The sequence below is a fragment of the Fonsecaea multimorphosa genome (genome assembly GCF_000836435.1).
Source record: "Fonsecaea multimorphosa CBS 102226 unplaced genomic scaffold supercont1.37, whole genome shotgun sequence".
In the NCBI taxonomy this organism is placed as follows: domain Eukaryota; kingdom Fungi; phylum Ascomycota; class Eurotiomycetes; order Chaetothyriales; family Herpotrichiellaceae; genus Fonsecaea; species Fonsecaea multimorphosa.
Window position 1 is genome coordinate 20,112 of NW_015971671.1, and position 24,018 is coordinate 44,129.

The 24,018-nt window shown below is 54.6% G+C and overlaps 9 protein-coding genes across 9 annotated transcripts; 4 read left to right on the forward strand and 5 right to left on the reverse strand.

Moving 5' to 3' along the window:
- Positions 1–411: 411 nt before the first annotated feature.
- Z520_11231 (uncharacterized protein) lies at positions 412–2,505 on the forward strand (the record flags this gene model as incomplete). Its single annotated transcript, XM_016781720.1, has 1 exon — positions 412–2,505. The coding sequence occupies one exon, from the start codon at positions 412–414 to the stop codon at positions 2,503–2,505; it is 2,094 nt and encodes a 697-aa protein (XP_016627081.1).
- A 741-nt stretch (positions 2,506–3,246) lies between these two features.
- Z520_11232 (uncharacterized protein) lies at positions 3,247–5,394 on the reverse strand (the record flags this gene model as incomplete). Its single annotated transcript, XM_016781721.1, has 1 exon — positions 3,247–5,394. One exon carries the CDS (start codon positions 5,392–5,394, stop codon positions 3,247–3,249), a length of 2,148 nt encoding a protein of 715 aa, XP_016627082.1.
- A 1,245-nt stretch (positions 5,395–6,639) lies between these two features.
- Positions 6,640–8,077, reverse strand: Z520_11233 (O-acetylhomoserine (thiol)-lyase; the record flags this gene model as incomplete). Its single annotated transcript, XM_016781722.1, has 2 exons — positions 6,640–6,904; positions 6,957–8,077. 2 exons carry the CDS (start codon positions 8,075–8,077, stop codon positions 6,640–6,642), a joined length of 1,386 nt encoding a protein of 461 aa, XP_016627083.1.
- A 987-nt stretch (positions 8,078–9,064) lies between these two features.
- On the forward strand, positions 9,065–10,625 carry Z520_11234 (uncharacterized protein; the record flags this gene model as incomplete). Its single annotated transcript, XM_016781723.1, has 2 exons — positions 9,065–9,202; positions 9,258–10,625. The coding sequence occupies 2 exons, from the start codon at positions 9,065–9,067 to the stop codon at positions 10,623–10,625; spliced, it is 1,506 nt and encodes a 501-aa protein (XP_016627084.1).
- A 793-nt stretch (positions 10,626–11,418) lies between these two features.
- Z520_11235 (uncharacterized protein) lies at positions 11,419–12,007 on the forward strand (the record flags this gene model as incomplete). Its single annotated transcript, XM_016781724.1, has 3 exons — positions 11,419–11,497; positions 11,548–11,842; positions 11,893–12,007. The coding sequence occupies 3 exons, from the start codon at positions 11,419–11,421 to the stop codon at positions 12,005–12,007; spliced, it is 489 nt and encodes a 162-aa protein (XP_016627085.1).
- A 461-nt stretch (positions 12,008–12,468) lies between these two features.
- Z520_11236 (uncharacterized protein) lies at positions 12,469–14,065 on the reverse strand (the record flags this gene model as incomplete). Its single annotated transcript, XM_016781725.1, has 4 exons — positions 12,469–13,273; positions 13,323–13,444; positions 13,498–13,793; positions 13,849–14,065. The coding sequence occupies 4 exons, from the start codon at positions 14,063–14,065 to the stop codon at positions 12,469–12,471; spliced, it is 1,440 nt and encodes a 479-aa protein (XP_016627086.1).
- Positions 14,066–16,018: 1,953 nt separating this feature from the next.
- Z520_11237 (uncharacterized protein) lies at positions 16,019–20,399 on the reverse strand (the record flags this gene model as incomplete). Its single annotated transcript, XM_016781726.1, has 4 exons — positions 16,019–19,932; positions 19,981–20,104; positions 20,155–20,306; positions 20,369–20,399. 4 exons carry the CDS (start codon positions 20,397–20,399, stop codon positions 16,019–16,021), a joined length of 4,221 nt encoding a protein of 1,406 aa, XP_016627087.1.
- A 736-nt stretch (positions 20,400–21,135) lies between these two features.
- On the reverse strand, positions 21,136–22,850 carry Z520_11238 (tubulin alpha chain; the record flags this gene model as incomplete). The annotated part of the gene is made up of 7 exons (XM_016781727.1): positions 21,136–21,364; positions 21,414–21,837; positions 21,887–22,417; positions 22,473–22,548; positions 22,601–22,627; positions 22,689–22,729; positions 22,826–22,850. The coding sequence occupies 7 exons, from the start codon at positions 22,848–22,850 to the stop codon at positions 21,136–21,138; spliced, it is 1,353 nt and encodes a 450-aa protein (XP_016627088.1).
- A 398-nt stretch (positions 22,851–23,248) lies between these two features.
- On the forward strand, positions 23,249–24,012 carry Z520_11239 (uncharacterized protein; the record flags this gene model as incomplete). Its single annotated transcript, XM_016781728.1, has 2 exons — positions 23,249–23,533; positions 23,578–24,012. The coding sequence occupies 2 exons, from the start codon at positions 23,249–23,251 to the stop codon at positions 24,010–24,012; spliced, it is 720 nt and encodes a 239-aa protein (XP_016627089.1).
- Positions 24,013–24,018: the final 6 nt, after the last annotated feature.

A 24,018-nucleotide genomic window follows, 5' to 3' on the forward strand; every position in this document is an offset into this window, starting at 1 on the left:
GCTCAAGAGCGGCGACGGCCTACCATATTCGACAGTGGAGGTACTGGCGAGATTTCGAGGTAGAATTGTAGACCTACATACCTACCTAGAGTAAGTATTCTCTAGCAGTTTTGATATAGAAGCCCTCGGCCCTTGCCCCTCGCCCCATAGATTTGGCGGTGTCTTTTCTGCCAGTGTCAGCAACAGCCGCGCATCCATGTCGCTCCAGTCGCTCCATTCGCTCTCCTCTTCATCCACACGTTTCGTTTATTCTTAGCATTGGTTTGTTTGCGCGTCTGCTGATCTGCTTTCTGCTTTCTGGTTCAGTTCTCCTGCCTTCTACCTCGATGTTGCCTTTTGGATAGCTGCGGCGGTATCGTTTCCCTGTGACTCCTCTGCCCCTCCAGAACCTGTCTTCTTCTCTCGAGCGAAATGGTTGAATACCGTGACAACGAAGACGATCCTGCGTCCGAGACCCTCCCTTTCACGGATGAAGAGACCGCAAATGGTGCGCAGAGTCCAGAGTTGCACGTCCAATCTACTCCGGATTCACCTACCACGACTGCGCTCCCAATCCCCGTGTGGCTACGAGAATCCGCCACATCCTTCAAGTACAAATGGGTGCCCTTGCCTTTCCGCAAAGCAGGCAGGGCAGTCGCAACATGGGTCAAGGGGCCAGTTCCTCCTCGGGTCCTCAAGATAGAGCCAATATACCCCAAGATCCAGCAAGCTCCGATTAGGCTGTTGGATAAATACGCGCCCAAGAAAAAGCACAGAGTCATCCTCCTCATGGCACTGTACGTTTGCTGGTTCTTAACGTGGTCGCTCATGCTCAAGAGTCACTCTACATCGGGATTCATCAAGGGATACGGCAAGCCCAGCAACCTGTGGTGCGGCGCCAGCTTTTGGAACGAAGGCAACGGATGCGGGTTGAACGGCAACATGTGTCGACCTTTCTCCTCGGCCCATTTGACTTTCCGCTGTCCCGCGAATTGCAAAGGCGTTCATTTACTGGAAGAACATATGGTCGGGAACCAGTCGTTGCGGTATCAGGGGTTGGTCGTCGGCGGGCCCAAACCGGGCGAACCTGACTCGATGCCTGTCTATCGAGCAGACAGCTTCATCTGTCAAGCAGCCATTCATGCTGGGATCGTGACGGAAGCTACCGGCGGTTGCGGAGTGGCCACGCTCATCGGGTCTCACACAAACTTCCCATCCACCATGGCTAATGGGATTGAAAGTACGAGCTTCCCGGGGACGTTTCCACGATCCTTCACCTTCCAACGGCTGTCGCCCACCCAGGCCACATGTCCCACGGATTCGCGATGGCCTCTTTTTGCGGTCACGGCTGTAGCACTGGTTGTTCTCTCCATCTTCACCACCTCGCCCGCTGTCTTCTTCTTCAGCACCTTTATCATCATGTTTTTCCACGTCGGCCTCGTCTCGGATCCACCCAACACGGCCAATTTCTATGAAGCCATCAGCAAACTAGTGGAACGTCTCCTTCCGGCGTCATTTATCGCAGTTATCCTCTATCGCGTCGCTGCTCTGCCACTGCTCCGCGGCCTCACTGCCCAAGTGGAGAAGACGGTGCTGTACTTGGGATTCTGTTTTATCGGCGCGTTGAACAACTATACATTTGCTCCGCTCATCCCCATAGAACGACTGACACCCCGGGACCTGGCGCAACCAGGCGCGCCGTTCGCGCTTGCGCTCATCGTCACCATCATCCTGGTCATTGTCATTTCGCAAATCCACTACATCCGCGTTTCGGGCAACATGCCGAAATACCTCGCCATCTATGGCGCCATGGCTCTGACGTTGATCATCCTCCTCGTGCTGCCCAACCTCCGACTGAGGATCCACCATTACATTTTGGCGATGCTGTTCATGCCTGGAACATTCACGCAGACGCGGGCCTGCCTCGCCTACCAGGGGTTGCTACTGGGCCTGTTCGTGAACGGGATCGCCCGCTGGGGGTTCGCATCCATCATCCAAACCCCCGCGGCTTTGGGCGAAGCGAACTCGGGCGGCGGGAGCGGCTCGCCGGGGTCATGGTGGGGCGCGAAATCGCCCAACGTGACCGCCGTCGTCGCACCAGACATCTCCAACATCACCTTCAACTGGGGGCCGTTGCCCCGCGACAGCGGCGTGGACGGCGTGAGCATCCTGATCAACGACGTTGAACGCTGGCGCGGGTATACGGACGAGGAACTCTACTGGGACCAAGAAGGTGTCACGCTGAAAAGAAGGCACGAAAGAGGCGACACGGACGACGCGCTGGAACCCGAGTTCTTCAGGTTCGCCTGGATGAGCGGATCCCAGACGGGGCTGTACTCGCGCGTCGGTCTGTGGGATGAACACGGCCAGTGGCGCGGGCCGGAGGAAGGGACCACCAAAAATATGGGCATTGGGGACGGTGACGGTGCCGAGGTGAGGAATTATGGAGGGGAGTTCGATGTTGTTGACGACGTCGAAGACGAAGACGAAGATGAGTGGTCCCAGGAAGATGCGGCAGAGTTATAACACACCCCAGAAGAGACAGGGAGGATGTTATACTTCCCGGAGCAACACACCGCCCGTGAACATGCAATGCGAGTTTGTTATTGGATATACCCGCGGAAGCACGCATGAATTCACACACCGAGTGAGGGAAATCTAGGCCGCAGGATGAGGAATATATATATATAGAGAGAGAGAGAGAGAGAGAGACAGACGGACGGAATGGATGGATGGATAGATGTAGATCTGATATATGATATATGATATATGATATATATCATGCATAGTACCTACATATGTACCTAGGTAGGTATGTATGTATGTGCGAAATGTGGAAATATGACTCATGATGAAAAGAAGACGAGACGACGGACGAGACGAGCCTGTCGCGCGCGAGATCACTGTGGTTTCGTACATGTACATATACATGATACTCTTATCAGCCTTGACGGGGGCTGGGTAAATAACCTAGGTAGGTATCGCTCACCCACCCACTCACATACGACATAGTACATACATAGTAGGTGCCTAGGTAGATATTTCAGGGGTAATCGAATCTCGAATGACACGGATACGGTACCTAGGTACATGGACGGCAAGACACACACAAGGTAAGTGATTCTCTCCAGTCTAACTCGCTATAAGTAGTGACAGGCTCCGAAACTCTCAACACCTACTTTGTACATACAGTAGGGGTACATAGGGGAGTAGGGGCGTTCTCATCTCTCCTGTGTGCGGATGACCACTGGTAACAATTTTTAATTTCTACAACTTTGCCTTTGACGTCCGCATCTCCGCGTCCTCCTTGTACAAGTCATCCAACAACGCCCGAAACCGTTTGACGGCAACAGGCCTCTTCAATTTCAGGGTCGGGGTGAGCAGCTCGTTGTCAATGGTGAAGGGCTCGAGCATGAGTTTGAAACTCCTGACGCGTTCGTACCCCGCGAATTTCTTGCGGCGGCCGCACTTGTCTAGATCCTTGAGGACCGCCTCTTTGACTTTGGGGTCGTCGCATGCGCGCAGCAGCGCGGGGACGTCGGTGGGCGAGATGTCGCGTGCCAAAATCTTGGACGCAAAGGGCGCAAACACGTCCGGTTGAATGCCAAAAATGGCAACCAGCGAGGTTTGGGACGAGTCGCCGTGCACAAAAGCTTGCGCCAAGTACGTGCAGGAAGACAGGTACACGCCTTCGATGCGCTCCGGCGAAATGTACTCTCCCTGCGCCAGTTTCAGGACGTTCTTGCGGCGGTCGATGATTCGGAACCGGCCTAGCTCGTCCACACTGGCAATATCGCCCGTCTTGAACCAGCCATCCTCCGTGAACGCCTTGGCTGTTTCTTCTGGGTTCTTGTAGTACCCTTGGAACACGCACGCGCCTCGCAGCAAGAGTTCACCACGTGGATACGGCTTATCTTCAACACTGTACTCCATGTCGGGCACCGAGATCAGACATGCTTCTACACAGGGGACAACACCGCCACAGTTGCCGACGGAAAAATCATCGGCTGGCTGAGTTAGTGCAATGGCGTACGTCTCTGTCAATCCATATCCCTGATACACCCTGGACGACAGAGCGACACGTAGGAACTGTTGCAGTGAGGGGTCCAACGGTGCTGAGCCCGAGACGACGGTGGCTGCACGATCAAGACCCAGGGCGGAAGAGACCTTGCGGCCCCAGATGCGGTCGTAGATCACGTGGTTGTAGGTCGGGCTTGGCGGAGCGGATCCGGGGGATCTCGGAGCGGGATTCGAGTTGGCCAGTTTCGTACGGACAATGTAGCGGCTCAATGCACCCTTGACGCCAGGCTGCTCGACCGTGTTGGCCTTGATCGCTCCACCAAATCGATTCAGCAATCTAGGTACGGAGGCGAAATTGGTAGGACGGAGGAGTTTGATGTCGTCCACAAGTTCGAGAATGTTGCCGTGGAAGTAGCCGATCCGACTACCACTCCAGAAAGCAGTGTGTTCGAGCAAGCGACCGTAAATGTGGGCAAGGGGCAGATAGCTCATTGCGACGGCATTTTCCTTGACTGAAATTGAGATGAGGGAGGCGGAAGTGGCTGCTACGCACATTGCGTGGGTGAGGAGGACACCTTTCGGGGCTCCGGTGGTCCCAGAGGTATAGTTGATGGTGATGGGATCTGAGGGTTTGGGCGGGTTGTTTGGTTTCCCCAGAGATGCTCCTAGCTTTTCCACCGCATCGAGTGAGTATATTTTGAGTCCAACATCTGCCGCCATGGCGTCGAGGAGCTGCTGTTTCGACAGTTCTGGCTTTTCGTTGGGTCCCGGTTCAAGAGGGTCAAGGACGACAAGGAATTTGAGGTTCGGGATGCGCGGCTTCAACTTGATGAGCGTCGGGACGTGTGGGAGAGAGCAAACGACGGCGGCCAATTCGGCGTGTTGAATGATGTATTCGGACGCGTCGGGACCGAGTGTGTCGTAGAGAGAGACCGAATACAGCGACTGGGACATGCAGGCCAGATCCGTGAGTTGCCATTCAGGTCTGTTCTGGCACCATAGTCCAACGCCGTAGTTGGTGCCCTGGATTCCTTCTCTCGCGTGCAGTTCGACCAGCCCAGCGCCAAAATCCGACCTCCTCTTGCGCACTGTCTCGTAATCCAGCCATTCGTAGGGTCCGTATGCCTGTTTGGACGAGTCGTAGGGACGGTAGCCTAGACATGGAGCGTGAGGAAATCTCTGGGCGGCATATTCAAACATTTCATGGGCCGTGGTAATGGAGGGGTCGAGAGTCTCGAGGATTCCATCCCGACATTGACGATGGCGGTAGACGGGGGTGCGACTGGGCTTCTCCGAGCCGGGGATGGTGATGGAATATGGCTGGCCCTTGGGAGGGGGTTGGTAATACTCGTCGGCCTTCTGGGCGTAGAGCGGCCTGGACGAGAGGAGAGGCATGGCGAGGGCGAAGGACGAGAGCAAGGACGAGGACGAGGAGGAGGAGGGAGAGGTGGAAAGAGGAAGAGAAGGAAGGTCAATCAATCACGGCGTCTCGAAGAAAGGGGAAGTGGAGGAAGTAAAAAACTGGAGTATGAAGAGGAATGACTCGCCGGTCCTTTAATAACTCACAGGAGGTGGAAGTGGTCGGAGGAGCGTCAGATTCACTACTACGACTTGATGGAGGATCTTTGACCTGTGTTTGGATTTGCATGGATCGCCTGCAGCTTGGGGGAAGGAACTGGTGCGCGTGCCTGGCGAACCGACTTGAGCAATAATGCTGCGGTCTGACACGGCATTTACCAAAACTATTCATAGCGCTCCATACCTAGGTAGGTACCTAGCTCGCTAGGTGCCTAGGCCATCATACTCTTTTCTCGTCAGACCGGTGCCCATTTATCTGTGAAGGGGTTGCTCGGACATGACTGATTGGAATGCCATGTCATCTGCCTCTTCTCCCTTGGTCGCAACTACTCGGGCAGGAAAAAATCATCCTCATCATATGCCACGCCACCGGCGCGACTTGTCCCATCTACAACTAGTCTACGAATGCTACTTGTGCGAGTAACACGGTCATGCCTCGGCATCCCCGAGTTTAACCATACAATTGCCAGGGCCCCCAGTGGAAAGCCCCCAGGCAAGTGGACCAAGTCACGGACATGTAACCCAGATGGTCGGCAGCGCCAGTAATAGAGACAATCAATTATACTGGATACAGGTCTTGGTGACAGAGCCTCGGCGAGCCATGGAATGCACATATGACCGATACAGGGCGCAGTGGGCGAAGGGCTGGCAACTTGAATTGCCGAATGCGAACTTTCGAAGCATGTGAAATTCTTCGAAACAGTCCGACTCCGAGAACCGTCGTCCGCGTCCTAATAACTACTCACCGATTGGCTGCTACAGCTTCTCCCGGAATTCCCATTCCCAGCTCTTGGTTCGCTGCCTCACAGAGTGACTTTCAGCTCTCCTGCTTCAGCCCAACAACCCCCTCGCTCGCTACCTCGTACTTAGATAGACAACCGCTTTCTCCTTCCTCTGCATCGCTCCATATACGGAAAAAACCTCTTGTGTTCCGATGAGGTCTCTTCTCAGGTCAAACACCCGTCGTTCTAGAGATTCGGCCCTGTATCCAATGTGTCATCAGGATCCTTCTTCTGTATCGCAACATTCCATGAAACGAAACAAGATCAAAGGTCAAGAAGATCAGGTAGCCCCACTGAGTGCCGCATCACCACTTGGTTTCGCTCCCGTCGCTGCATTGTCCTTGTTGCCCTCTGCGTCCGGTCGGGCAGCTTCGCTGGCAGCAAAGCTTTGCTCAAAGTCGTGAATAATGTCGTCGATATGCTCAATCCCCACACTGATTCTAATCATGTCTTCGGTGACGCCCGAGTCTATGCGCTCCTGCTCGGTCAGTTGTTCGTGGGTCGTCGACCACGGATGAATGGCGAGCGTCTTTGCATCTCCAACACTGTCCTCCAATTAGCTGGACGGTCTTTGGACAAACTCAGAGAAACACTCACTTGGCCAGGTTGGAAATAATCTTGAATCCGTCCACCACCTGCGAACCTGCGGCGGAGCCACCCTTGACTCCGACAGACATGACGCCTCCAAACCCGCGGGGAAGATATTTCTTGGCTAGTTGATGGTAGGGGTGGCTCTCCAGCCCAGGATACGACACCCACGCCACGTTAGGATGTTTCTCGAGCCATTTCGCCAGCTTCAACGCGTTCTCCGCAATCCGCTCGCATCGCAAGCTCAGTGTCTCAACACCCAGGATGAACTGCTGCGCGTTGAAGGGCGACATGCAGGATCCCAAATCACGCAGGATCTCCACACGCACTCGAATGAGGAAGGCCAAAGGCCCAAAGGTATCAACAAACTTCAAGCCATGATAGCCCGGAGCGGGATCGTTGAATTGAGGGAACCTTTTCGCGTTGCCTGCCCAATCAAACTTGCCCGAATCGACAATGATGCCACCAATGGAGGTGCCATGGCCGCCAATCCATTTAGTCGTACTGTGCACAACGATATGTGCACCATGTTGGATCGGCCGACAGAAGTAGCCACCGGCGCCAAAAGTGTTGTCCACCACCAGAGGCACCCCCTTGGCAGTGCAGACTTTGGCAATCGCCTCAAAGTCTGGGACGTTGTAACGAGGATTGCCAATGGTCTCGACATACACAGCTTTGGTCTTGTCATCAATGGCGGCCTCGAAGTCTTCGGGTTTCTCCGAGGTCAAGAACTTGGTCTGAATACCCAAGCGGGGAAACATAACCTTGAACTGATTGTAGGTGCCGCCGTACAGGTTGGACGTCGAGACGATGTTGTCCCCAGCGTGCGCCAGCGCCGCAATGGTCATGAATTGCGCAGCTTGACCGGATGAAGCGGCCACAGCGGCAATGCCCCCTTCGAGGGCGGCGATTCTTTTCTCCAAGACATCCACGGTAGGGTTCATGATCCGGCTGTAGATATTCCCAAACTCTTTCAGACCAAACAGCCTGGCGCCATGAGCACTGTCGTTGAAGGTGAACGAGGTAGACTGGTAGATGGGCACAGCGCGGGAATTGGTGGCAGGATCTGGCGAGTGGCCAGCGTGGACCTGAAGGGTCTCGAATTTCTGAACCCAGTCGTCGGAAGGCATCGTGAAGGCTGTTGGCTTGCTTGGAGGGGAAGATCGACAGCTCAGTCAGAGAGGAGTTGAGGACGGGAGCAGCTAGTCAGTCACCAGGGAATGAAGGTTAGGACATGCAGGATTGCCGCACTGCTGGAGTGAGGTTATGTGTACTGTGTTGAAGGGTGGTAGAGGGGAAGAGAGGAAGATGGGGTGGAGAGAAAGAGCAGTCAATACCTGTATTGGGTCTCGGCTCAAGGGCTACGGAGAGCTCCAGAGACACGGAGAGATACGAGCGAGGTAACGCTGGAGAGAAGCTTCTGAAGATGGCGTGCACAGAAAGAAAAGTCTTGGAGGGGGCGGGTGCCTCGCAGTCTCACGGCTCACCTTTGATCATCTCGAGGTACCTCGAAGCGTGTTCCCCGCATTTGAAAGACTCAATTGGACGCGGTGCTAGAGAATTGCGTGATCGGACCATCAACCCACGTCACTTTCAGTTGGAGCCAGAGAGCACCGTCGCATTTCCGCCCCAGGTAGATACGAAGACAACTTGACAATTTGTTCGTATCTTCAGTTGTTGTGACTCAGCTGTCTGCGTGAAGCTGGGGTGATTGTAGAGAATATGCAAAGTTGGGATCATGAACAGCCTTGTCCCGATGCGGCGTAGGCGACCATCCGGTGAGCTGACGGGGTCTGGTACCTGACATGCAAAGCGGAAAATCATTGAGCTCGCAGGGCACACGGTTTTACTCCAAGCAGAAACGGGGTTTCTTGCTGCTGCCCCAAAGCGACGATGCTCATATCCGAGGCTGAAGGCCTTCGTGCCCAAGTCTTCGGATCCGGGGCGGAGAAGAACGTCAAATTATCTAAGCGACAAACCATACGCCGCCTAGAAAAAGAAATCCTAGATCCATGACGCTGGTACACCGACCTCGCGAAACCCTGTGGTTTTAGGGCCCCAAGTTGTCGTTGCAACTACAAGGGTAGAAGCAGGCAAGGCGGTCACGATCACCCGCCATGGCTCTGGGGCTGAACAGCGTTATCCATGACATGCTCAATCGAATATCTCCCCGGCGCGGAAGCAGGCCTGCATTTCTCGAATTCCGCTCGTCCAAGGTCTTTATTGTTTTCGCTGTGTGCTGGTCTGTCTTCACTGTGGGTTCCGATCTGTCAGGCATTCATGGCGGTACAGCTGCTCACCACGGTCCAGGATGTCTTCCTCTACGGGGTCGTTGTTCCCGTTATTCCCTTTGCGCTGCAAACACGAGTGCACGTGGCCCATGCCGACACGCAGCATTGGGTTTCCGTATTGCTCTCCGTATATGCAGCTGCGTTGCTATTCTTCGCCCCTATCTTTGGCTGGCTCGCCGACCAGACAAGCTCTCGCCGGGGGCCATTTCTTGCCGGGCTCGTCCTCCTTACCGGATCAACTTTGATGCTTTGCCTGGGCAAAACCATCCCCGTGCTGGTGGTGGGCAGGCTGTTGCAAGGGGTGTCGGCTGCTGTGGTATGGGTGGTCGCCTTGGCCCTCATGGCAGATACGGTGAGTGAGCAGGAGTCAGGCCAGGCCATTGGCTATGTCAGCCTTGCGACCTCGTTGGGGGTCTTGGTGTCGCCGCTGATTGGTGGCGTGGTATACGAGCGGTCGGGATACTACGCTGTGTTCGGGGTCACCTTTGCTGTGATCGGATTCGACATCCTCCTGCGGCTGGCCTTGATCGAGAAGAAAATAGCTGCCAGGTGGCATGAGCCAGACACTGCTACCCATCAGCCCACGTCAACTCCTCCTGCTCAGCAGGACATAGAACTCCATGATCGGAATGCATCGACCGCTATGGCCGAGAAAAGTGCGAATACGGCGGTCGCCGAGCCTGCGACCGCACGCCCTGCACGAAAACTACCATCCATGTTGATCCTGCTCAAGTCGCGACGTATTCTGGTGGCCTTTTGGGGGAATCTCGTGGGGGCGATGACCTTTACTGCCATCGATACGACTCTTCCCTTGTATGTAAACCAGATTTTCGGCTGGAATTCTTTGGGGGCCGGGTTGGCATTCCTGGCATTGATTGTGCCGGGGTTTGCAGGTCCGTGGATAGGGCATCTGACAGACAAGTACGGCCCGCGCTGGATTGCAGCGTCGGGGTTGGTGCTGTCAGTGCCTTTTTGGGTGCTGCTCCGGCTGGTTGACCATGACACAGTCGGCCAAGCAGTGTTACTGTGCGCACTGCTGGTGCTCTTGGGAGCCGCTACCGCGCTTCTCTTGACCTCCTTGATGGCAGAATTCAGTAAAGTGTGTGATGCAAAGGTGCGGCAGGAGCCTGATGTCTTTGCTGGGAAGTCTGCTTATGCCCAGAGTTACGGGATCTTCAATGTGTCATGGGCTGGAGGGAGTCTGCTGGGCCCATTGGTATCTGCGGCGGTCAAAAGTGCTGCAGGCTGGAAGACCATGACGTGGACTATGGCACTCTGGTGCGCTGTAGGGATTCTGCCCACGATTCTGTACTCGGGAGGGATGATCTCAAGGGGGAAACGACGTGGGAACAGGGGCGAAGTGGTTGCTGGAGGTGAAAGTGCCTAGCCACGCGTAAGATGGACAGCAATAAAGTCGCAACCGTCAAGTTTGCCAGACAGGAAGGATTCTTGAGGAGCGTGGTGTACGGCGGGTGTTCAAGGCGTACACAGAAGATGTTGTGGTGTCGAATCAATGACTGCGACGCGTTTGGATCTGAAACGCGGGCCCTGCGCATCGCGACTTGACAAACTTGTCGCAGCCTCGGCTCCATCGTCCATCCATCATTGCGTCGCTTGTCGTCCATCCTCTTCGTCTGTTTCATCTTCTTTGTTCTTCTCCGACTTCCATCTGAATGTCAAACACCATCTTCCCACTCCCCGTCGTGGTCGACCAAAGGCCGTCCATGCAAGTCGTCCTCTTTGATGCCATCTCAAACAAACCAATCTTGCTGTCCTCCCAAAGCGTTTCTTGGTGCGCATGTGGGACAAACGAGGAACATGTCGTCCAGGATTCGCTCACCGCTGATTGCTTTATGAACACCTGTCTCGCTCTTCCTTTTCCCCTTCTCTACGTTGATTCTCATCTATTTCCACGCCCGCGCCGGTTGTGAGTGTGTTGTATTAGTACTGACAGTTCCGGAACAATCTTCTCGGCGGGTCACTAAGTTCACCTTCTCGGCGTCGATGTTTTGATCAATTTTAAATTTATTTCTCTTCTCTGCAGGACCTCTGTTTGAAGCCATCATCGTCGTCATCATCTGCCAACAGCATCTTCATCTCTCAGAGATCTAGGAACATCTCTCTCATCATCAGAACTTGCCCACGTCGCCATCAGGAACAACAGCAAGAACCCATTCAAAATGTTTCTCAGCCCAGTCCTTATCCTCCGCATCGTTCAAGGGGCGTTGGCTTTTGTCGCCATGGCGCTCGGAGCGACTGGTGTGTTTTCCTGTTATTCCAAGGTAGTGCTGAGCTGACAGACAATTCAGTGGCCAACGTCTTGAACACCCACCATCCTGCCCTTGATGTCCCAGCTGGTGTGGTCTTCTTCATCTTCACTGCCGTCTTCACCATGCTCGTCACGGTTCCCTACACAATCTTGACACCTCGCTACTTCCCGGTCCTGGCTCATCCTTTTGCAATGCTCGCGGCCGAAGCCACAACGTCAATCTTGTGGCTGGCCGGATTCGCCGCCGTTGCAGATCGCTTGCGCCGATCAGACATTTGTCAAGTCGGTGCCTGTCAGTCCGCCACAGGCAGCGTCGTGGTCGGCGTCTTCGAGTTGTAAGTACCTGTGATCGATGCTTCCGGGCTTGTTCTGACCAACTCAATAGCATCCTCTTTGGGATCACAGCCTTCTTCGCCTTTTCTCATATCTTTCTGGGTGGCCGGTTCAGTGGGAATAAGCCTCAAAACAAGCAGGGGCGGACCGGCGTTGAGCTCGTATAGCGCTGGAAAAGAGGGCCAGATGTAGATAGCCACGATAGCACAGCAAGCCGTCGCAGACATAGAAGAGACAAAGAATGATGCTGCCACCTTGTTTGCCTTTTGCCGCGGACACCTGCCTCGGATCATTTCCTTGCCGGATCCAGAGTTGGCAAAGGCAGTTGATCACACTGCCACACCTGAATTTTGGCATTTCTCTCCCTCGAGGTTGGCGTACTTTTGGCCCTCTTCGGGACGCCCATTTCACATTGCCATCAGAGCGTCCTTCCTGTGTTAATTGAGCTTACAACAGCTGTGAATGATAGACGACGCCATGCCACTGAGCGTCCGAGTGTGTGCTGGACCGGCAGAGCGGCTGTTGATCTCATGCGCGTGCCTTTCTGTGTCTCCAGACTGCTCCTCCTCCCCACCCTTCTGAGGCTTTCAGCGTGCACCTGACGTCTTTCAAAAGCTCAACCGAACGCTCACAAATATTCTTCGGACGACGAAGTTTCCGACTTCTGTACACCCTCGATTAGCCAAAGTGGTGCCACCGCGAGCGGAGATGCTCCTCTCCTCTGCCGACGCCTTCTGAACGATGCCGCACGCCAACAAATTTCCCACTCATCCGCAAGACGATCCTGCCACAGGAACATCCTCATCATTTCCTCGGTGTCTTCCCACGATCTCGCCTCCGGCAACTTGTTGATCAGGTTGTCGAGAACAACATGTCGTTCTGGAGATGCATCAATCTGGGTGTCCCAAGCACTGGCCGTGACTATCGAACACCAATAAAGGCACCGATTGAGCCAGGGGCTCCGAGGGGTCTCAGTATGCGCGTTGAATGTTTCCAGGAGGGGGCGAAGAGGTCGCGCGAGCGGGATGTGAAACGACATCTCGTTGTAGAGATGTAAACAGAAGGCCAGCAATGCTCGGGATATCTGCATCTCGATTGGAGTCAGCTGCAGGGCAGAGAGACACTGGAGATCGTAAATTGCCCGCTGCATTGTCATGTCAGGCTTCGGCTGGGCGTTCCTCTCGTGCTGAGAGGACGCAATCCAGATGAAGAGTTCCGTCAGCTTCACCAAAAAGCTAATCAGTTCGACCGCAATGCTGCCACTCAATGCAACTTCTGCAAAGCCCTCCGGCAACTGCGCAATGACTGCGCAGAGATCAGGGAGAAAAGGGTGGCCCGGATAAGTCAATGTACTGATCCTGTGGCCTTTCTCGTTGATCCGGGTTGCATAACTCGGCTGATTAGCTTGCAAGAAAGAGGCAAGCACTCCAAACCTATGTTCAGCTGAGCCTGAGTTATATGTTCGGGAGAAACGCTGCTTACGCCAGGGCCCTCCCTCGCACAAAGCTCTTAACGCCGGTATCATATTCGGGTTCGGTGGATGCTAACATGTTCTCCAGGACACGGAGATGGATTTCAAAGGATTCCAGATCGTTGATCATGTACTAGAATATCATCAGACTGGAGGAAGTTTGGTGTTTGACACATCATGCCTTACGTTCAAGGTGAGAAGCGTAGACATTGTCAGCAAGACGAGGTCTGGATTTGGCCGATCAGGAGCCATCAGAGCATCTCTCAGCTCTCTCAGCGCGATTCCTCGGTGTCGAAGCAACATCTTGTCGGCCAAAGGGTCTGATCCCCTCCTCAAGACCCACGCCGCTCTTGTCATGGCAATGGTTGCCTGGAAAAGCATCGAATTCCGCAATGCTAATGGTAACACCAGTTCGAGGAGCGCATTCCCTCCATTCTGGACACTGAAGGCCTGTGCTTGCTGGGGCGCCCATACTTGAACATCTGAGAATGATGTGTGTGAGAGCGATCTCGGTTGTTTGGCTAACGCGGAACTCACAGTAATCTGCCATGAACTGTACGCCCCTGGAAGCCCGCACAACCGGGTATCGAACAAAAGGATCGATCCGATACCCACCCTCGATTGTAAGTAAGGGAGAGGGACAACGGCTATTCTCCGAGTCATCATCGGTGTCAGGGGTTCGATTGGAGTTGCTGCGCGAGAGATGGAGGGAGCGCCGACCGGGCGTAGGCAACGCTCCTCGCTGGCTGTCCATGACTATGAGATGATGGGTAGAGACATAGGCGCATTCCCGTCAGGTCATCGGCAAATCGCAGGTGAAGACGTCAGCAAGTCAAGGGCCATGGCTGAAGATGTACTGACGGCGGCCGGTTCCAAGATCGAGCAGCTCATGGGAGGGAGCTCGCCGTTGACCTTGAAGCCGCACCTCGGAAGGCCGTGCGTGGCCGTGGCCGTGGCGCTTCGCTTGAGCGCGGGCGCCTGAGGCGCACTCGACAACCTAGCAACCACATGGCTTCCGCCGATTCGGATCTCGTAACGGATCGAAGTCAAAGCCCGTACGTAAGTCGAGAAACTTAGCCTCGGATTGCTCAATGGTCCCACCATTTCAGCGCATGGCACACATGCATGGTTTGTAATCTTTGCTCCTGGAGAGCTGCCCTATTGGGGAACTATTGGGATGGAGAAAACCTCGGTCGACGAATTGGAGGTGGTCATAGGGAATAGGGTTGGGAGTCTTGCCCTGACGGCAGCGGGTCGAGTCAGACTTGGGTGTCGTGCTCTCGAGCCTCCGACGTCAGATCGATACCAGCAGCTCGTCCAAGTCGTCTGCAGACATTCTGAGATCGTGAGCAAGCATCGATCTGCGGCCTGTTTGCGAACAGAATTTGGCAAGTGGTGTGTCCCGAGCAGAAGACCAGAGTGGTGCGATCGCCCACGACGGTGAGTAATCATACGCATACGCAGTATGAGACTTGCATGGTTGTCGCCCGTGCTGTAAGCGTCATGGCCTTCTGAGAGAGGAGAGACCTGGAAGTGAGCGTTGAGACTGAGGTCGGTGCTCCTCTCCAACCCATATTGGCGCTGATGTGACGGCCATGTCACCCACCACACCGGCCTTCTGTGTACCTATATCTACCTTTTTGGGGAGTATTGCTCTCTGTGCCGCCTCGTATTGCAACATCATGGCACAGAGGGGTGGTAGACAGGTAGGTACTTAGGGCGGGGCCATGGAGCCACAGGGTCTCTCCATCCCAGCAGCAACAACGGAGGCAAACAACAACCGGGAGCCTCTTGATATTATATACTCGCACACAAACCACCATCGCGCCAATATATGGGTTGTTGGTCAGGGCTTATTCAGCGCCCATGGCCTGGGTAACCTACCTGGAGAGATATATACCTCTTGTCGATACATAACCCGTCCCAAGTATATGCCCTAAGTATTATGCGAAGACGCGAAGGATCGAAGCGAGATCCAAGGGGGGGAAGATCACAGCTCCAAATGATAATACGACCATGTACTCCGTACCGAGCGAGCGAACGAGCGAGTAACACCCAGGTATACATCGTATGCCGCCCGGACGTACCCAAGAAAAGAGATACATTACTCCCCTTCTTCCTTGGGGGGAGGGTTGGTTTTTTGATATGCTCCATTTATTAACCCCTTCTGCCATACAAAATCACATTTTTCTTGACTTTACTCTCGGCTCTCTCTGCCTATCTGCGCGCGCGCTTGCTACATGTCGTGTGGGGTTGGGTCTGGATTAGACAAGAAAATATTTTCCACCAAAAGGAAAAGAAAACCAATCAATATCAGAGGAGAAGACGAAGGCGGAAAAAATGGTCAAGTCCGGGAGAGATTGGGGTCGGTCCATCACCGTGTAATCGAGGCTGTACAGTTTTTTTTCTCTTCCACCCTTTTTTTTTGGTTCTCCTCCAAATCCCCCGCTGCAAGGTGCGAGCATTCACTCACCACCCACTCTCTGCTCCAAGCAAAATTGATGTTTGCCCGCCTGTCCGGACTCCCACCTTACTCCCTCCGGTGTCATGGCGTCTCGGGGTATGGTATGCAGGGGGTCAGGACTCAAGAGCGGAAAGTCAGGAAATCCGCAGCCTGCAATGTGCAAATCAAGGATCGTCAGCACAGGATTCCAAAGCGGTCGCTCAATGGTCAAATATACGAAAACTTTGCGCAGCAAACACTTCATTAGCCGGGTACGGGTTGCGCGAAACTCACCTTGTCAATGTTATAATCGTATTTCTCCAGTGCTGCAAGGCTCTCTTCCCGTGACCATCCCATCGCCGTCAATCGCTTGAGGATTGGGTCGTCGTGTTCCGTGCCCGTACTCAGCGCGCGACCGATTTGAGGTCGTTCGGCCTTTGACCGTGGCGGAGATGACGCCTGTGCTGGTGGAACGACGATTGCTGGCGTCGGGGAAGACACACCCGACTGCCCTTGCGGTGGTGACGGTGTAGAAATTTCCACCGCCTGCGTTTGACTTTGCGGGAAACCAGCCGCTGGTTGCGAGGGAGCACTGTCATTCGCATTTGTGTTCAATGGCGCGAAGAGAGCGTCCCAGTCGTGCGAGACAGGAGGAGTCGTGGTCTGGGCTTGCTGGGGTGGTCCGGATGTCGTTACGGCGGAATAGAAATCGTCATTTCCAGCCTTTGGCGTCCCGTTCGTGACTGGGCCTGACGGGAATTGCGCGCGAGAGGGTTGCGGAGGCGAATCGAAAGTCGGGTCAAACTCCGGGGCAGCACTCTTCGGGGGACTGAAGGCAGCGTCCTCGTCGTCCTCGTCATCCTCATCGTCTTCCACAGGGGCAGCCCCCACGCCTGAAAATGCAGAGTCAAAGTCAAACGGTGCGCCTGTTGTAGGTGGCGGTGCCGTCGCTTTGCTTTCTGGGGGACTTCTTGAGTGGACTTCGGGACCGTATGCTGGCGGAACTCCACTTGGGGGAGGAGCAGGATGGCTAGACCCGCCGGCCGTTGGAGGCGGTGAAGTAGGGTCTTCACGCTCTGGTAGCAATCCTTTGAACTCTCGGGGGAAATGGGTTGGGTTGTCCTCAGGTACCGCATCGCCATAACTGGGCGGGGATTGTTGGGATTCCACCCCGGGCAGTGAGCTAGCATTAGATAAGGAGCCGGCCATGGCAGGGCGTGGTGACAGTGTGCTGTTCGGCGCTGGTGCGACCTCGGGCTGCTTGCCAGTTCTCACGTCAGTTGGGCTGTCTCGAGGCGGAGACCTGGTGTTGAAGTCGTCGTCGAATTTCATGGGTGTCTCGTCCTCGCTGTACTCGCTACTATCATCATCATCATCATCGGCGCCAAGTTCCTGAATGGCCGGGAACTCCTCGTTGGGTTCGCCCTTCGGCTTGTCCATCTCGGCAAAAGCAGAATCAAAATCAGCTGCCTTCTGAGACGCTGAGCGCTGGTGTGCTGGCCCTCCAAAGAAATCGTCAAAATTCTGCTCAGGGGCCTTGGAGGGTGCCGTGGGTGGTGGACTGGTCGGTTTATCACCATTAGTCGTGGCAGTGGCGGCAGCAGCGGCACCTGCGCCAGCGGCCAACGCTGCAGCGCCGGCCCCTGCAGCAATCACTGTCGGATCGACGCCGGGAGTGTCGGATCGTGAAGCTGGAAACGCTCCAGGAATGTCTTTGAACTGGTCGGCTGAAGCCTTACCGAAGGTTTCGTCCGCCGTTGTTTCTCCAGCGGATGGCTGAGGTAGAGTCCTGCGAACAGATTCCTGTTCTTCATCAGGTGCTGCGGCTGTGAAGGGATCGTCGGTCGATTCCTTGTGCTCGGGCGGGCTTGCGGTGGACGCAGGAGTCAGCGGTTGGGGCGTTTCACCGGGGCTGATCCTGCTTGCGGGTGCCGCAACCTTGATGGAAGAGCTGATGGAATCCTCTCTCTCAAGTGGTCTGCGGAAAGGAAGTGCTGCCGAGGTGATCTGTCGGGATTGGGGCGGAGCTGGAGGTTCAGCAGCATCTCTTGGCGTGGATGCGGACGCTGGTGATTCAAGCTGTGGGAGGTCTTGTTGCCCGGCTGGAATTGATGGTTGACTCGAGAAAGAGGTTGTGGGAGCAGGAGCCGCAGCTGCAAATGAGGGCCCGAATATGCTGTCGAAAGCGCTCTGGCTGTCCTTTGGCTCACCCCCGCCGGTCGCAGGAGGGAAGGCCGTGTCCGTTGTCCGCCTGAAGAATGGATTGGAGTTTGTAGATGGCGCAGGGCTTGCGACAGGAGGGCTTTTGACCGGAGGCTGAGGCATTGGAATATTCCGCGTTTCTTCCAACTCCTTCTTGGAAGCCTCCGCTTGTCGAGCCGACTCCTCGGCCTCTCGTCGAGCCTCCTCAACTTCCTTTTGAGCAGCAGCAATCTCAGCCTTTATTCTATCTCGCTCGGCCTCGTTAGTAGCTAACTGCTTCTTATTGATTGCGACCAAACCTTTCTGTTGCCTCGCATCGGACTTGAACTTCTCGAGCTGCGGTTTGAGCTGGTCAATCTCCTGGTTCAACTGTCGAATGCGTTCCTTTAGTGAAGCATTTTCGCGTTGGTCGGATTCAAGGGCAGCACGAAGTTGCTGGTGCTGGGTTGTAAGATCTTGATTGGTACCGTCGATCATGGCCATTTCCTGTTGCAGCCGCTTCGTATCGTTCTTGGAAGCCGTCAGTTGTTCTTTGAGGACCTTAACTTCCTGGACCTCCTTTTCGTAGAGAGACCTGAGCTGAGCTAGTCTGCCTTCAAAGGCTTTCTTCTGTGCAGATGCGCCGGACAGCTCTTGCTCAGTTTGCCTTTTGTCCGTTTGAAGCTCCGTCATTTGCTTGGACAAGCTGCTCACTTGATTGGACAGATTACCTAGTTCGCTGGCCTCGTTTGTGAGTTTCGAACTGATCTCTGGATCTGCATCTCCGAGAAGGTCGTCTGGTTGCGCCTTTGGTTGCGGTGCAGGCGATCCAGTCGATTGAGGGATGATACTTTGACCAAAGGAGCTGGTCGGCACAAATGGTTTGAAGGTTGAGGCCGTCATCTGCGGTGTCAAAACACCCGGGGGGTTGGCGAACGGCCCGGCATCAGTGCCGCCTGTAGACTGTGGCACCTGAGCAGGCGCGACTGCAGAAACTGTGGGAGCAGGACCGAATGCGTCGAGACCAAACAAGTCGTCTGCAGCAGAACGTGGTTTTGTTGGCGCCGCATTTTCGAATGCTGGCGCGGTTGGCTGAGCTGGTGCAATCTGAAGTTTCCGCATGCTGGGAGGAACGAGAGCTGGAGGGAGGGTGGCGGGCAGAATGCCTCGCCCATCTTTCGTTCCTCGTTGTTGTCGGATCAAGTACATGGCCACAGCAAACTCGTCCCTGTTCAATTGACCTTCGGAGTTGATGTCTGCCAAATCCCAAATCTGAGCCAAGATCTCTTCAGGCAGCCTAGCATTCCCGAAGAACTCGACCGCTTGATCGCCAGTGATAAAGCCTCTTCCTTGGCGATCGACAGTTGCGAAAATCTGGTCGAAGCGAGCTTTGTCGGCGGGAGTGATGACCCAAGGCTCACCCGTTGATTGCGCCGACAACGACAGCGGCGTGCTTACTTGCGGCTGCCTTGTGATGGGACTTTGTGGACGGCCACCATAGGTCACGCCGGGGACAGCACCTGAGCCCGGACGTGATCCACTACTTAGCCGTGTAGCCGGCCGACGGGTTGCAGCCTCATAAAGGCCTGGAGGAAGTGTGCTGGGAACGCCACGCATCTGGCCTGACCTGTAGGAAGCTAGAAGATGCATGGCGATCACAAATTCCGTGACATCCAAGGAGCCCCGGCCCTGCGTGTCAGAAAGACCCCATATTCGCCCGAGCACTTCGTTGGGCAATCTCGCTTTCTCAAATATTTGTTTAGCTAGCAAGCCGGAGAGGATTCCGTTCTCAGCGCCTGATTTTTCAAACATGGTCGAATACTCAGCGACCTTTTCTGGTGTCAGGGCTGGCACTCGGATCGGAGGAGGAGCCGCTGGAGTCGGGCTAGCAGGAGGTCCCGTAGATTGCTGAACGACAGGTTGGGAGGTCTGAGGGGGTGGAAGGGGTTGAGCCGGTTGCTCGGATGGGTGAGGATCGAATCGAGGGAGAGGCGCAGCTGCGATTATTAGTTGAGTGATCTCCAGAGGTTCTCAACGAGGCGTACTCTGAGTTGCAAGTTGAGCCGAAGGTGAACGGCCATTTTGCGCATGGCCAATGAGTCGGAGCACGACTCCAAACCCTGCTGGCGTGAGGAAGCCTCGATTTTCGGTATCGGCAATCTGCCATATCTAAATCCACCGTCAACAGGAGCGCAGGCCAGGGCCTCTATTTTCCTGACCTGTCCTAACACATCCGGCGGCAGCTTTGTCCGCTCAAAGAATTTGACGGCCACATCTCCAGAGACAGCTCCGAAACCATCGGGGTCAGCTTCTTTCAGGAGTTGGCCGTAAACTCGCTTCTCTTCGGCCGTTAAGTTGAGATTCGGATGCCCTGGAATGGAGCGTGTCAGCGCCCTAGCTGGACAAACACCTGTTCCAGCAGAATTGGCGAACCTGAAGCAGCTGATCCGATCGTCTCCGCCATGACCGGACGTGATAGGCTTGTTGTGCGATCAGGATACTTCTAGTTGTCGCGCATGGATGGCATGGAGAGATTGAGGCAAGGCGCAGGTAGGCACTAAGACGACGCGCAAGTGATTCTGAACCGAGCTGAGTGCAAAGACGACTTTTATCTCGCGGGAACACAAGGATAGGCGACAATGGATTCTACGCAGTAAGGAAATGGCTGGAAGTGATACGGATGGAGAGAGATGGAGATGAGTTACTAAGTGATGGGCCGATGGCCCATGGGCGACGAGTGGATCGCGATGACGAACGAGGAGCCCTGCGGCCGCCAAGCCTCACTAACCTGGAGCTCCAAGCTGGAGGCACCAGTAAGTAAAGAACGGGTCGGATATGCGTATTACGAGGTACCTACATACCTTGTAGGTACCTACTAGGTAGGCCATACGCATCTGCTTGTTGAGCATCAACGCATACCCATACACGTGAATACCAGTCGCCAGCATAAAAGGATGATCCTCAGCATGGAAAAGTGACTGGTGACCGGTGCTGGTGATGAATGGTTTGCGACAATGATGCACCACTGATGCAATCTATGCCATGTTCTGTCTCGCAGAGACTATCCTCAACAACACAATTCACCCTCAATGCTTGTCGTCGGACACCCAGGATTGACTCTGAACTATCCCTTGCTCCTGCACTCCTTGCAATAGACTCTCACAGGCTTAGAGAATACCAAACGTGGGAAGACACATAGACTAGTGCTCAATTTCTCCCTCATCGCCCTCTTCGATCGAGTCGCTGGCCACCTCCTCGTAGTCTCTCTCCAATGCTGCCAGATCCTCACGAGCCTCGGAGAATTCCCCTTCTTCCATACCTTCACCCACGTACCAGTGGACGAACGCACGCTTCGAGTACATCAGATCGAACTTGTGAGACAGGGCAGACCATGCTTCGGCAATGGCAGTGGTGTTCGAGAGCATGCATCTGTGATGATATTAGATTACGTATAAGAAGGCACCGGAATGCGACTTACACTGCGCGATTAACCTTGGCGAGATCACCATTGGGCACCATCTGCGGAGGCTGGTAACAGATACCAATCTTGAAGCCAGTCGGGCACCAGTCCACGAACTGAATTGTACGCTTGGTCTTCAGAGTAGCGACGGCCTGGTGCACGTCGTTGGGGACCACGTCTCCACGGTAGAGCAAGCAAGTAGCCATGTATTTGCCATTGCGGGGGTCGCATTTGACCATTTGGTTGTTTGGTTCAAAGCACGACATCGAGATCTCTTGCACTGAGTGAGCCTCGTGCTGTGCCTTGGCCGCTGAAACAACGGGTGCGTAGGCCACGAGAGGGAAATGGATGCGTGGGTAAGGCACCAGGTTGGTCTGGAACTCGGCGAGATCGACGTTCAGGGATCCATCGAATCGGAGGGAAGCAGTGATGGAGGACACGACTGTTTCTTGGGTCAGCTAGCTCGGGTCAATGGGGGAAGTGATGCGCACCTTGGGCGATGAGTCTGTTCAGGTTTTCGTAGTTGGGCCGCTCGATACCCAGATTGCGCCTGCAGATGTCGTAGATGGCCTCATTGTCTACCATGAAACTGCAGTCAGAATGCTCCAGAGTCGTATGCGTTGTGAGAATGGAGTTGTATGGCTCGACCACGGAGGTGGCGACTTGCGGAGCTGGATAGACGCAGAATTCCAGTTTGCACTTTTTGCCATAGTCAACCGAGAGACGCTCCATCAGCAGGGCGCCAAACCCGGAGCCGGTACCACCACCGAACGAATGGAACACAAGGAAGCCCTGAAGGCCACTGCAGTTATCGGCCACGCGGCGAACCTTGTCGAGCACTTGATCAATCAGCTCCTTGCCGACGGTGTAGTGTCCTCGAGCATAGTTGTTTGAAGCATCCTCTTTCCCGGTGATCATCTGCTCTGGGTGGAAAAGGCTGCGGTAGGTGCCGGTCCGGACCTCGTCGACAACATTGGGTTCGAGATCACAGTAGATGGTTCGCGGGACATATTTGCCATTGCCTATACACAACGCAGTTAGCACCGAAGAGTCAAGGGATGAGGTTTGATATCCTACCCGTCTCGGAGAAAAAGGTGCTGAAGCCTTGGTCTGGATCAGCGGCTTTGCGTTCTTCGGTAAGGTATCCATCGGGCTGGTTCAAGTCAATTGGTGGCCGGAGCCAACGATGACGGCGAACCACTCACCTGGATTCCGTGCTCCAAGCAGTACAGCTGCAAGAATCAGTAAACTGTCCAAGGAACAGATGACCGGTTATCAAGGAAGAGTGTTTACCTCCCAGCATGAGTTGGCAATTTGACAGCCAGCCTGGCCAACTACAGTTGCAGATGCAGGTCAGCCTCTTGTCACAAATTCTCTTTACAGGGGCTCCGAGGGTCGGTCAGGGACGCGTGCTTGGGATCGTCACGTACCGTTCAAGCTGATGACTTCTCTCATGGTGACGAGGTTGAAGAAGGGGATGAGGAGGAGATGAAGGACTAGATGTGAGATGGGGAGATGCGGAACAAGTCAACAATGAGCAAAGAACTGAAAGAATCAATTGTTGATGGGGTGTGAGGGTGCAGTGGTGGACTGGTGGACTGGTGGACTTGGTGGTTGTACCTAATTGTGGGGTGGCTTCGAAAGCAGCCTCGATTTGTTGACAGCGCGCTCTTTCTTTCACCGCCTGTCCCTGCCCCACGCAGCCAATCACCGCCATCACAACGGGCTGCTCCACAGGTTCGCGTCACGGCCAATCAAGTCGCCGAGGCCCGAAGTTTTATCAAATGTGCCGTTACCACCGAGCCACCTCTATGCACGCTACATACTCTCAATCGACACCATCCTCCAGGTCAATGGCATATCAATTCTTCATCCTCTGGCTACTATGGGCTTACTGCGCCTTCGCCAACGTAGAAAAGGTCATCTTCCTGACTCCCGCGGCTGAACCTCTACCCCAAGACGCGAGTATCGACAATCTGTTTCTCACGCGCCTGTCGGAACAATACCCCAGCGTTAGAACTCGCATCAATGCAAGCTTCCCCAGCACAGTCTCTCCCAAGGGCACCGAGAGTTGGTTCTTACTTGAGCATCTCCGCCCCGGAAGACGATACGAGCTCCGAATATGTTGGCTGGCAACTGTAGGATGTCGCTTCCGCTGGTGGCTGTCGCTGACTCTTACCAGCAACCTACGTCCTTCTGGCTCTATTCGCACACTGTGGATCATACCTTCGAGACTCCCGCTCTTCTGACATCGCTGAGTGCCTATGCTTCTGCTCGCCATGCACAGCTTGGCTCTGAAGATAGTCAGAGCCTCTTGCTCAGGAAGGCCAAGGCCCGTCCAAGCGATATCGAGTCAACTCTTCTCTTCCTCCAGGTCTTCGCTGCGGCAGACTATTTTAGCTTGAACCAAACACTGATGAAGATAGTTCCCCCGGTGGCTGTGGACGTAATTTTAGACCCCTATGTTTTCAACATCTTGCCAAAGTCACTTGCTCCGACAGGACTGTATCTCGTCGTGATTGCAACGGGGGCGTGGTTTCTATCCGGCTGGATTTCAAGGCTCTTGGCTAGGCCTGTGGTACAGCAGGTTCAATTGAGAGCAGACAAAACTGACTGATGCTGA